Source organism: Spermophilus citellus (assembly GCF_964194105.1).
Source record: "Spermophilus citellus genome assembly, chromosome: 4".
NCBI classification, from domain to species: domain Eukaryota; kingdom Metazoa; phylum Chordata; class Mammalia; order Rodentia; family Sciuridae; genus Spermophilus; species Spermophilus citellus.
This window is the reverse complement of record NC_138185.1, coordinates 106,884,044-106,896,819: the sequence shown is the minus strand read 5'-3', so window position 1 is coordinate 106,896,819 and position 12,776 is coordinate 106,884,044. Positions and strand designations below refer to the sequence as shown.

The window sequence follows — 12,776 nt, the reverse complement described above, 5'->3', positions numbered from 1 at the left end:
ATGCTGAGGGTCCATGGTCGAGATCGTTTGCTCTGCCTTCTATTCCTGCTCCTGGCCCCCCACAGCGCTGAGGGAGACCGTCCTCCTTGGCGAAGGTTTGAGTACAAGCTCAGCTTCAAAGGCCCAAGGCTGGCATTGCCTGGGGCTGGAATACCCTTCTGGAGCCATCATGGAGGTGAGGGGAAGAGGCGGGGAGTAGCCACACCATGGGTTCCTCAGAGCTCTGGAGCTGGGACTAGATGGGGAGTGGGTCTGCCAAAGCCTCTGTCCAGGGTGGGGCCTGGCTGGCGTAGACAGCGCCGGGGCCCCAGGACCACTCCCAGGCTGGTTTCCTGCTCTACCCACTATAATTCCATCCCTACCCAGCAGCCTCAGTTTCTCCTCTCTGCCTTCCCTACCCTAGGACCACTCTCTTTTTGTCTCTCCTTAGACCCCTCATCTTCCTTTGCCTCTCGGATGGACGGTAAACACACATGAACTCTCTCTCCTCTCTTCCTCTCCCTCTCCCTCTCCCTCTCTCTCTCCTCTCCCTTCTCTCCCTCTCCCTCTCACACACACATACACACACTCTAAGTCCCAGACACACAGAAACAAATTACCTCGGACCAGTACAAGTTTACAGTCTAGGATTCATCTTGGTGGGTCATGGCTGTCCACAAGAACTGGGAGGCTACCTGGAGGGAGGCATCTTCGTGTCCAGCTGTTTTGCCACAGCAGGCACCAGCCCTTCCTTGTATGTGTGTTGGCGATAGAATCAAACCTGAAAGCATCTTACTCCACAGGTCTGTATATAAGGCCCTCCAAACCCAGAACTGTTACAAAGAGTCTATCTTCTACCTGATTTTGTTCTCAAAAAAGTTTGTGATGACTAAGATTTATAAAATACAAAGGAGCTTAATTTAGGAATAAGTAAGAAAGATACTTGCAATGAGAATGGGGCAGGAAATAAGTCCAGGAATGTGGCTTTCTTCCAAAACATATGCCTTGAGATTTGTTTAACCATAGATTTAGTTTAGAGCTTCCTGGCAGGCAAAGCAAAGAGAGCAAGCAGATGGCCTGTGTATTACTGTCTATGAGATGTAAGTTCTGGAAAATGGCCCACTTGCTGACTGAGGCCCTTAAAGATGATAAAACCTGCTAGTAGGGTCTTTGTTCTAATCTCCTCACAGAGGAACGGGAGGTAAACAAATGAGTGGGCTCTTTCTCTCAGCACCAAGCCAGGCTCTGCCTCAGGGTCAGGATGGCAGGGCAGGTACAATGCTCATTGTTCTGGGCCTTGCCAAGTGTCACAGACTGTGTAGGGTAGCAGAGGCACATTTTATGAAATCACCCAGTGATTATGCTTGTAGCTTCTTCATTCATTCATTCACCTTTTATGGAACCCCCACTCCCATGCTCCTCTGTGTCCAGCCCGGTCAGGCTCAAGGAGCCCATGGTCTATGGCAAGGTCCACAGACAATCCACAGAAGGCTGAGCATGTAAGTGTAGCAGTTAGCAGACAACCCTGGTATCCTGCAAGTCACTTCAAGGTGGCAGCAGCTTCCAGGGGCCCTGGGACTTGCAGCCTTGCTGTGTCTGAGCCTCCCTGCCCCCATCCCTGGCCGTTGCAGAGCAAACAGGCTGGATTAGCAGCCTTTGGAAAGTCCTGGCAGGGTCTGGGCCCTGGGCCAGGTTCCAGGCTGGCAGGCCGGAGGGCTGGGAAGCCAGCTGGAGTGGGGACTCTGACTTCCCTTCCCCTGGTTCTTACCAAGTCTCTCAGTGTCTCTCCTTTTTCTGCTCTCCTACTATGTAGGTCCCCACCAACACCAGGGGTGGTTCTCACACTAGCTCCATCCTTCTCCCCTCCTCACTGTCCTGAGAGCTAGCAGCCACCTCTGCCCACCCCTCCTGCTTTCAAGCCTTCCTCATCTTGGAAGGAACCAGGTCTCCCTGCAACACACACAACGAAGCCCCATTCAGCCGAGCGTCCTCTGAGCTTCCACAACCTGCAATCCTGAGCCTCCTGGGGCTACTCTCTCACAAGTTGCTCTCCTGTGCTCTGTAGTTTCAAGCTGTCCCCTTGCCCTCACAAATCCTTAATCTCCTAATCTGACAACATGAATCTCTCTCATGGCAGTAAAATGTTGTACTTTGAAGTCAGATTGAAATGAATTCCAATCCACTTGGTTCCTTGACTTTTCTGAGCCTCCGTTTTCTCATTGGTAAATGGAGTCTCATCAAAACAGATAACACAGGCTTCAGTGAGGCTGAAGTGAGAACACAGGCAACTTTCCCACCTGGGACACTGTCCCCTCCTGTGCTGGGTTGTAGATCTCCCTTCTTCAATTGGCTCCTGCATGGGTCCAATGCGCCCCTGATTTTTTAAAAAATATATATTTCTTAGTCGTGTATGGACTCAATGCCTTTATTTGTTTTCATGTGGTGCTAGGATTGAGGCAAGTGCTCTACCACTGAGCCACAACCCCAGCCCCCATGGGCTCCTGACTTAATAGCAGGTCAGGTGTGACCTCTTTCTCCTCCCAGGGCCTGGCTCCAGCCAGTAAGACAGGAAGTTGGGGATTGAGAGAGTAGTGGGCCCTGGCCCTTGAGCTTCCCTGCTCCACAGATACCATCCTGGGCCTGGAGGAAGTACGCCTAGTGCCATCCATGAGGAACCAGAAGGGCGCCGTGTGGAGCGAGACTTCTGTCCTCTTCCCTGCTTGGGAGGTGGAGATGCAGATGAGGGTGACTGGGCCCGGGCACCGGGGAGCCCAGGGCATGGTGAGTAGCCACCACCCAGGCCTAACAGAGTGGGTGAGTCAGGGAGGAGGGGGATGAGCCCTGGGTTCCAGTGTCCTTCAGAGACCCTGAGCTGAGGGTCTGGGGACCTGCAGGCTGTATGGTATACCCAGAACAGGGGCCAAGTTGGCTCTGTCTTTGGGGAGCTGGCCTCATGGGATGGCATCGGGATCTTCTTTGACTCCTTGGCCAAGGATACCCAGGTGAGTAGCGCTCTCCTGCCTGCCCATTCCCTTGCCTTCCTTCCTGTGCCCAGGGCTCAGGCTGATTGTCACTCCCATGCAGGACAGCCCTGTAATCCGTGTGGTGGCCAGCGATGGGTACGTCCCTTCTGAGCAGCTTGGGTAAGGGTCTGTGGGGACTGACCTGCCCCTACCCTGGGCTATGAGGGCTCAGCCCCTGCCCCAGGGAGCCCCCCACCGCCGCTAGAGCTGCCACCATGCTGGCTCTCTCACTCTGAGCCCACAGCTGCCTCCTGGGACACCTCTCACTGGGTGTCAGCTGTGCCTGCAGCAGCCCCAAAACCAGAATACTTGCTCTTCCTGGGAACTGCCCCACGGAGTTCTCAAGTAATTCAACCCAATAGTCCCAAGTGAAATCCCCTTGTTAAGTGAGGACACAGAGGCCCAGAGAGGTGAAATGACTTACTGAGGTCACACAGCTGTGTGCAGAGCTGAGACTGGAGTCCTGACTTGCCCATGGAGGTTCCACGCCCTTCCCTGCACCAGCTGAGTCTTCCCTTTCTCCCGGATGACATGACGTGGCTTGCTGGCCTCCGTGGCCCAGCTGCTACTCAGTGGCTGGGCCGGTTTGTCGTTTGTCTGTGTCTCTTAGCAAACATCCCTCCACTCATAACAATTAGAATAATTGCTAACATTTGTGGAGCTGAGTTTACTGTATAGGCACAGTGCCCAAGCACTTGACATTCATTCTTAGTTACCTTCATAGCCATTGTTATGAGGTAATGGCAATTATCCTCTTCATTTTAAAGACAGGAATGCCCCGGGCATGGGGAGGTGAGGTAACTTGCCCAAGGTCACACAGCTAGGAGTGCAGACTCAGGGAGCTGCTCTGGACCTGCTTCTCCCTGGCTCTGTGCTGCTTCCCTCTCCCATGTAGGTGACAATGACATGCTCTGGTGTGAGCTGCCCACAGTGTCTGTGCACCCATGTGCCCAGAGGAACTCAGGGCTCATCACTCTTCTCCTAACTCTCCAGAGCCTGCTGTGTCACCCCTGTTGGGAAATGAGCTGGTCATATTGTCCTTAGCCATTAGGACATGTGCCAAGCTATCAGTCCCGCTCAGTCCAAGCCTTGGTAGAAGAAAAAGAAGTATCCCCAGAGTCATGGGGAGACTTGGAGTTTAAGGAAGAAAGTGAGATGAGGTGGTGGGGTGCAGGGAACAGAAACCCATACTTGGTTCAAGCCTCTGGCCTTCTGGGGAAAGGCCTCAGGGAGGCCCCAGCCTCCTCTGTAAACTCCAAGTCCCAATATTCTGCCAGGTGAAGCCTGCTTCCCTATCCCTCTTTCTTATGCTAAGGAGGCAGAGTACAGCAAGGGAGACTCAAGTCTCATACCAGGCCACCCACTGGGAAGGGGGTGTCACCACAAGCCTCAGCAGAGTGACTTCTGGAGTGCCCTCATCGGCTGGGCCTAGGGTCTTATGTGGCCTGGCTAGATTCCAGCTCTCACAGGGATGGAGCAAGTCACCAGGTACTGGGCTCCTGTCACCGAGACTTCCGGAACCGGCCATATCCCATCAGAACACGGATCACCTACTGGAGGCAGAGGCTGCGTGTGAGTCACCCTCCTGCTTCTAGGGGTCCTTTGCTGGCAGATTACAGAGCTCCAAGCTACACAGTTGCGGTGGGGGGTGCCCATGGCCCCAACAGACTCGTGTCTGTGATACCACAAAGGGTATCAGAGACAAAGGGTCCCTCCACTCACGTGGCATTCCTGGCACATCCCATGTGGGATCCTCCACCTGTATACAGAATCCGAGCGGTCACCCAGAGAACAAGCATATAGTGTTCACATGAAACCAGAGTGCGGGTCACCTTCATGTCATTTAGATCCCAAGCACTTGGCTGTCTGTCCTTCTTCAGGACCAGGGGAGCCAGAGAGTCAGAGGTGGGGATGATCCCCCGCTGCTGGGTAAAGCGACAAGAAGAAGCTCATGCCCTCTATGCCCTTCAGGTGTCCTTGAGCACTGGTCTCACTCCCAGTGACCCAGATGAGGTCTGTGTCGATGTGGGGTCCGTGCTTTTGGCTCCTGGAGGTTTCTTTGGGGTCTCAGCAGCCACCAGCACCCTGGCAGGTGAGGACCTCTCTGGGCAGGTAAGCGCCGAGGGGCAGTGTTCGTTTTTTTGTGTGGGTAGTGCTGGGGTGGAGGGAGCCAGGGCCTTGCTGTGCTAGGGAAGTGCTCTGCCACAAGTGCTCTGCCATTGAGCCCCAGCTCATCTAGGGACCCTGTGAAATGACTCATCCTTCGCATCCCTTCTAAAGAGCTCTGTGTGTGGGGTCAACCACTTCCTCACCATGTGACCTGAGCAAGTCACGAGCCCTCTCTGGGTCTCTATTACCATCCGGAGAAGGTCATATCTGCCTTGCAGGGTTACTGAAACTCTCAAATGTGATAAAACGTGAGAAGCTTTTATTCCAGTATTGCCCCTCCCCCATGCAATGCGGCAGGTGAAAGGAGGATAGTGGCTACAGGAGACATTTAGGAAAATAGAGCAGAGGGAGGTGATGCAGGGGGGAGCCCATGAGGGTCTGCAGCTGGAAAGCAGGCTGGGATTAGAGCATGCCAGTCCTTGAATGGCAGGACTTTGGTCTTTATTTTATTGTTTTACTTTGGTACCGGATTGAACCCAGGAGTGCTTAACCCCTGAGCCACACCCTCAGCCCTTTTTTGAATTTTATTTAGAGACAGGGTCTTGCTAAGTTGCTTAGGGCCTTGCTAAGTTGCTGAGACTGGCTTTGAGCTCAGGACCCTCCTGCCTCAACCTCCCAAGATGCTGGGATTGTAGATGTGCACCACCACACCCAGTAGGACTTTGGTCTTTAGACTGGGCACTGGGGAGCCCTGGAAGGTTTCTGAGGAGGAGAGTGATGTGATCCAAGCCACTGTGGGGAAGCAGCCCCTGCAGGATGCTGTTGCCAAAAGCAACTGTGCTCTAGGATGGGAGGGTGTCCCTTGGCCTGCTGCCATGGCTCCAGCCCTGGATGCTTTGTGATTGTCCAGTATTCCCACGCACAGGGGCCTAGCTGCATGTGTGGTTCACCCTCACAGCCCACACATCTGCTTCCCTGGCTCTCACACCTTTTTTATGAAGTGAGCAAGACAAATGCCCAAAGTCACCCCGACCTCTTGCCTTCCTGGGATATAATGGAGCCTGGGGGCAGAGTGAGGTCTGGATGAGAAGGCTGCTGGGTGGAGGGATCTTATGTCCCCTTCATCTATCCCCCTTCCAGATGACCATGATGTCCTGTCGTTCCTGACTTTCAGCCTGAACGAGCCGGGTCTAGAGGTGATACCAGCCCTGGCCTGCCTCCGAGAGGCAGCCCAGGGACCCACCCCTCCCCAGATGCTTTTGCTGGTCTCATCATGTCCTTGGACTCACCATTTCAGCCCTTATCCTCACCTGTTCTCTTAATTCTGCTCAGGCCCCAAGCCTTGTGCTTGGCAGTGCTAGGGGTCAGGCTCTGTCTCCAGGCCTCCCAGGCTGGTGGGTGGAGTCAGGCTATGATATGAGAGAGCTCAGAGTGATCTGTGCTGGCTATCAAAAGGCACAGGGGGCACTGGGGTTGAGGCTCAGTGGTAGAGTGCTCACCTAGTGCATGTGAGGCACTGGGTTCCATCCTCAGCACACAGAAAAATAAAAAATAAATAAAATAAAGCTATGGAAAAAAGTTTAGTTAAAAAAAAAAAAGGCACCAGGGCTGTGGCGAGCACAAAGGAGGGGTCTGAACTGCCTGAGGGTCAGGGAAGGCTGCCTGGAGGAGGGAGCTTAAAGGAACCCTACATACACAGGCCTGAGGCTGCAGCAGGGAGGGAAGAGTGTGGGGTGTGGGACTGGAGGTAGAGGCAGAGCTCAGAGGGCTAGAAAGAGCTGGCGAGGCTGAGCGAAGCCCCACCCCCAGGGTGGGGTGAATAGTTGGTCAGGGAGGGAAGCTAGGCTCATGCGGGATCCTGTGGGAACGCTCTTTCCACTTTTGGCTCTCCCATAGGTTGAGGCTTGATCTCTGTCTTCCTCCTTCAGGTTCCCCCTCAGCCCTTCCTGGAGATGGAGCAGCTTCGTCTGGCAAGGCAGCTGGAAGGGCTGCAGGCCAAGCTGGCCCTGGGAAGCAGGGTGGTTATAATTCCACAGCCAAACTCAAAAGCCCAGGAAGAGGGTAGAAACCCAGGGAGTGGGCAGGAGGGGAAGTGGCCCATTTGAGTGTCATGATCCTATGTCCTTAGAATCAGGAGTTCTTCAACCAGTGGGGAAATGGAGGTCTAAGGAAGCCATATCTAAGCCAAACGTGGACCCAGGTGTCCTGTCCTATCCTCTCCACCCAGAAACTCTCCAAGGGAGCAGCCATACCATTTGATGCTCCTCAAGTCCCTGAAGGTAGGGTCTTTTTCCCCACCCCAATGGCCACCCACCCAGCTCTGCCCCATCCCCAGGGGAAAGGTTCTTTGACCTGGAGGAGACATTGGGCAGACACAACAAGATCCTGCAGGACCTCCAGGCTCTCTCTGAGCAGTTGGCCCAGGCAGAGATGCAATGGAAGAAGCAGCTGGGGTTCCTAGGCCAGGCCAGGCCTGAGGGAGCCTGGGTGAGTGGCCCCTTGGGCATCCAAGTCTCCACCTGTGGTCCTAAAAGAGGAAAAGAGCTATAGTCAGGAACTAGTCTCCCCTAAAGTCTGGAGTGCAAAGAGGGCAGGGATTAAAGACTGCAGGTCCCAGGATGGGGCAGGCCAGCATGCACGAGGACATCTCTGCACAAGCAAAAGCTCCAGAGCCACACAGTTGGGGCTGGGGAGAGGAGATGCCAGGAATTTGGATCTGGGTCTGTAGACAAATGACAGAAATAGACTAGGTGCTAATTTGCATGTAGCTTCACAAGTGACTTGCCTGTGGCTTGCTTAATGCTCAGTTGCATCAGAATCCTCTTTTCATCTTCACTGTCCCTCCAAGTTCCACCCCCAGGGAGTCATGTCCTAAGGCACTGCCCAGCCTTGGGGGTTGAGAGCTAAACCCAGCCAAGGCTTAGGTGCTTAGGTGCCTAGCAGAGGAGACCAGCAGCACTTTCAGGCTTTGCTGGGTTCTGAAGAGTCAAGATTTTAATCTTTTGTCCTCAGACCAGAGCAGATTAGGCTGGGCTGCTGGAGTGGGACAGAGGGGAGGGGGTTTACACCCTAGGGCCAGTCCTCTCTGATCCTACCTTCAGTTCCTGAGAGATTCCATTCATCCCCCAAAAGGGCAGCCACCTCTCTAGGTCACTCTGCAGGACTGGGAACCAAGCCCTGGCTGTTAACTAGCACTGGCCTCCAGCTCGGGTCATGCCCTGGGAGAAGGGAAGGGAGAGAGGACTGGGCTGAACTTCAGGGAGGAAGAACCATTTTTAGAAATGGGAAGAGCTTGGGTTGGGATTGTGGCTCAGTGATAGAGCGCTTGCCTAGCACAGGCAGGCGGGACCCGGGTTCGATCCTCAGCACCACATAAAAATAAAGGCATTGTGTTAAAAAAAAGAAATTGGAAGAGCTTGATAAGGTCTAGGGGTGACTCTGTTGGTGGGAACAAGCCTCTTTAGGGAGAAGGGGCTTGAGATCAGGAGAGAAGACTTCAGAAGCCCAGGTGAACAGGAGTCAGGTAAACTCTACCTGCCCCAAATGAGAAGGGCCCTGGTAAACTGGTAAGGCCTCTGGAAGGAGGGGGGGCTGCAGTGTCTCTGGGGAAGGTGGGCTTTGAGGGGAGGACAGCTGGGTCCTGGACCATAGATAAGAGGCTGGCTCTCCGCAGGATTCTGCCAAGATCAGCACCCTGCTCTATGGACAGCAGACTTTGCTCCAGGCCCTGCAAGAGATGAGGTAAGGTGGAGTAAGGGAGGAGCTGGAAGAGGGAAGAGAAGCCTCTCTACCAACTTTGTCTGTCTGCCTGCAGCTCCTCTCTGGGCCCTTCCTTCCTTTCATTATTTCCTGAACAACCAGCACAGAGTTTGGCAATGAGAGGGCCTGGGGCTGAAGTTATGTTAGCTGAGTTGACCTCAATTTAACTGAATAAAGTCCTAGTTTAAAAGCAACTATCCCTAGGAGAAGCCCATCATGAAGGACGCCTTGAGACATTCCCACCCCAGTGAGGGTTAGTAACTCTGAGCTTTCCTCCAGTGATAGTTTATGGAAGGAACGAATGTTTTGATGAACATGCTTGGAAGGAGCACAACCAAGATCAGACCAGCTGGAGACAATCCCTGAATTCATTTTTGCCCTTCTCCAGCCTGCTAGCATCCTACTCTGGAGCACTCAGGCCTGTGGAGCTACCCATAGACTCCTAAGAGTGGGGAGATCACCTGGATGCCATGGGTGCTCTCACCCCACAGCCAGACACCTGAGGTGGTATAGGGGAAGAGGGAAGAAGCTAAATTCCCTGGGGTCTGTAGGTGAAAGAAAGAGCCCAAGGAGCCTCAGGTTGAGAAAGACAGATTTAGAGAGAACTTGTCTGAGCTAGAGCTGGCTCAAGATCTAAGAAAAGATTTGGAGTAAAAAGACCAGTCCCCAAGAAAACCCCCTATGAATGGTGTCTATTCCCCACCTATTCACTACCCTGGGAATTGTGGGAAATGATTAGTTAATTTGGGTACAACCCGAAGGGGTAATGAGTCATTCCCATGGTTTTCACTCCACACACACACCAGCAATGCAGCTGCTCGCATGGCCTCAGGAGCCCAGGTCTTCTACCTGCCTGTGGGCACCGAACACCATTTCTTAGAGCTGGACCAGATCCTGAGCCTCCTGCATAAGAGTCTTCGGGACCCAGTGGTAATGGAGAAGTAGTGGGTAGCATGGGGGCCCCAGCCCTGAGGTCCGGGCTCTTTCACCCTTCTTCCAACTCAACCACCAGAAGGGAAATGGGGTGGGCTGTGCCCAAGATCATTCAGAGTTTTATGGTAGAGGGGCTCTTTTCTGTGCCCTTGTACCTTCTTGCTCTTTCCCTCGCCCTCACCCTCATCCTGTCTTTGTTTTCCACTTCTGTCTCTCTCATCTCTTAAGCCCTTGGCCTCCTGATGATCTCAGGATCTAGGTCTTCCCAGCTTTTCTCACAGATGGAGCCATCAGAGCTGGGGTGGGGGAGGAAATGCATGCTGCCCCTCCTCCAGGTTCCCCAGATGAGAGCCAGCATGCCCCAAACCTGGGGAGATAAACAGGGCTCAAGTATGGCACAGATTCCAGGTACCCCCCCTCCTTCTGTGTTAGAAGCTGATCAAGATCTCAGACTTTCCCCTTTCAGAAAGCAGCAGCCAAGTCCCCCCGCCCATCTGGATGGCCCCCAGGAGCCTCCACATGTCTACGGCCCGGCATCTTCCTGTTCTTCCTCCTCATCCAGACTTTTGGCTTTTTCTGCTATGTGAATCTTAGGTGGGTCTTCCATGAGCAGCACTTCCCACCCTACTCAACATCACTTGGTTCTGGGTTACAGCTATTCAGTTTGCAAGAGGGACCCTGAGGCCCAGAGGGGAGCTGCCCAGTCCTCCAGATGGCAAGGAGCAAAGCACAGGCTCAAACCCATACTTTCATCAGGCACAGACCACCTGCTCAACCCCAGCCCCATCTGGTCCTGGTGTCACAGAGCTTATGCCAGAGTGAGACACTGATAAGCAACCAGTAGTCACACCCTAGATGATCAGTGCTATAAATGGCAGGAGCTCAGGGACTTCAGGAAGTACAGGAGAAAGCACTGATAGAGCTTGTGAAGATCAGGGATCTGGTCTGAAAAGGACATTTGATAAGGGTCATCAAAGTGACAAGGAGTTTCCCAGTATGACAGGATGGGTAAAGGCATGGATGCATAGAGAACAACATGGGGAAAGGCATGGGGAAATGAAAAAAGCATAATATTTTGGAGGAAAAAATGATAATTCAGTACTGTTGGTGAAAAGAACAGGACCAGTTTGTGAAATTGATAATTGAAAAGGCGGGGGATGTCACTATTTCTGCTTGATGGGTGTTTCCTGAATGGATGAGCGCTGGTCCGACTCTTTTCACCAAAAGTACTGAATTATCATTTTTTTTTCTCATTTAGAGATGCAGATATGCTGAGGGCCCTGGACAAGGGACTGACAGTCCTTGCTGGGGAATCTCAAAACAAGAATTAGTGTGGGCTTGGATGATCCCGGGGAAGGAATAAAGTGTGCTGAGCTTTAAAAAGCACAAAGTGGAAACAGTCACAGGCTTCCTGGTGTACAGAAGGGCAGTGGTAGCAATAAACCACCCAGATGGTCCTTAAATGCCAAGGGGAAATATGCACTTCATGTGACATGCTAAGGGAGCCATAGAAGATCCCAGAGCAAGAAAGGCTGTGGTGCAGTGAATGGAGGAGGCAACTGTGAGTCTTGGTTTCAAAAGCCCAGAAGAGGCTGGGTGCAGTGGTGTACACCTGTAATCCCACAACTGGGGAGGCTGAAGCAGGGGGACCACAGGTTCAAAGCCAGCCTCAGCAACTTAGCAAGGCCCTAATAAATTTAGCAAGACCCTGTCTCAAAATAAAATTAAAAAAAAATAATAAAGGGGTTGGGGATGTGGCTCCATCACTGGTCCAAAAAACAAAAACAAAAGCCTAGAAAGGAAAAAGTCAAGCAACCATCTTCTCTCTGCAGCAGGCAGGAGCTGGACAAGAGGCTTCGGGAGTGTTTGTCCACAGGAAACCTTCCTTTGGGTGCTGTGCCACACATCTCTAGGGTGCTGGGAACTCTGAGGAGGCAGCCCCTCTCCCCCAGCATGCATGCCTGACCCACTTCAAAGCCACTTCTCTCTGGGAAGCAGGTGGCTTCTGGGGGTGGGGAAGAGGACTTTGCTAGGATCCTCTTCCTCTTGGTGCCCAGCTATTGCCCACACCTTAGCTTTTGGTGAGCCCCATCTTATTAAAGGTGAATTCCCTCTTCTGCGTGTGTTGATATGCTCCTTTATCTCCAAGTCTAATCTCTCTGATGGCTTCCACCGCTTTGGGTAGGTAACCTGGAGTGGGCTCTAAGCAAGTAAGCAGGCCAAAGGCTCACTTACCTGCCTAAAGACCAGATACCCCATAGCCCTTCCCTCTTGACCAGAGAAGGAGAGGGAGTAACAACTGCATATAATTCCGTCCCCAATTCACCCAGAACAAGGAGCGGTGTCTCCCAGTGCCCCTCCTGGCCCAGCCCTGCTAGCATTACCAAACAATCCTCTCCCTCTTCAATCCCTGCAGCTCATGGACAGCAGGGCAGGCACGTGACTGAGGAACCCCGAGAGGGGAACACATGAATTCATAACTGGGATTCCTGCTAACGCTTTCGGGTCTTCCTTCCCAGTCCCAAGCTCCAGGGCCAGCAGGTTTCGGGGCTGGGGGGTTGGAGGAAAGAAGGATGGGGTGAGGTTTTGCCCCTTGCTGCTGCTTGGATCTCCCAGCTGAAATCCTGAATATCAGTGACCCAGGAGGGGAGTAGGTTGAAGGAGGTTAGGAAGCAGGGAAAGCATCAGAGCAACCCCTGTCCCCGGAGGAGCGACCCCATCACCGCAGGCCCTAATCCGCTGTCAGCAGTGGCCAGCAGAGCTTGGCGTTGAAGGAGGCACGTGGGAGAGGCGGGAGTGAGGAGCGGGCACGTGGTCCAGCCTTCTCAGCCCCGTGCATGCCCCCCGCCCCCCGTGAGGAGGGGTTTGGGAAGGTAGGGGCGGGCCCGGGCGGGGGCGGGCGACAGGCGGCGCAAAGCGTGGGGCGAGGGCTAGCGGCGGGAGCTGTCCGCGGGACCTGGTGCTGAAGTGAGC

General features: G+C 53.5%; 1 protein-coding gene across 1 annotated transcript; it reads left to right on the top strand.

Moving 5' to 3' along the window:
• On the top strand, positions 1-11,768 carry LMAN1L (lectin, mannose binding 1 like; the record flags this gene model as incomplete). Its single annotated transcript, XM_081292852.1, has 13 exons — positions 1-175; positions 2,606-2,760; positions 2,874-2,981; positions 3,064-3,122; positions 4,472-4,574; positions 4,974-5,094; positions 6,252-6,307; positions 7,040-7,172; positions 7,447-7,598; positions 8,785-8,852; positions 9,677-9,800; positions 10,270-10,397; positions 11,636-11,768. The coding sequence occupies 13 exons, from the start codon at positions 1-3 to the stop codon at positions 11,766-11,768; spliced, it is 1,515 nt and encodes a 504-aa protein (XP_081148978.1).
• Positions 11,769-12,776: the final 1,008 nt, after the last annotated feature.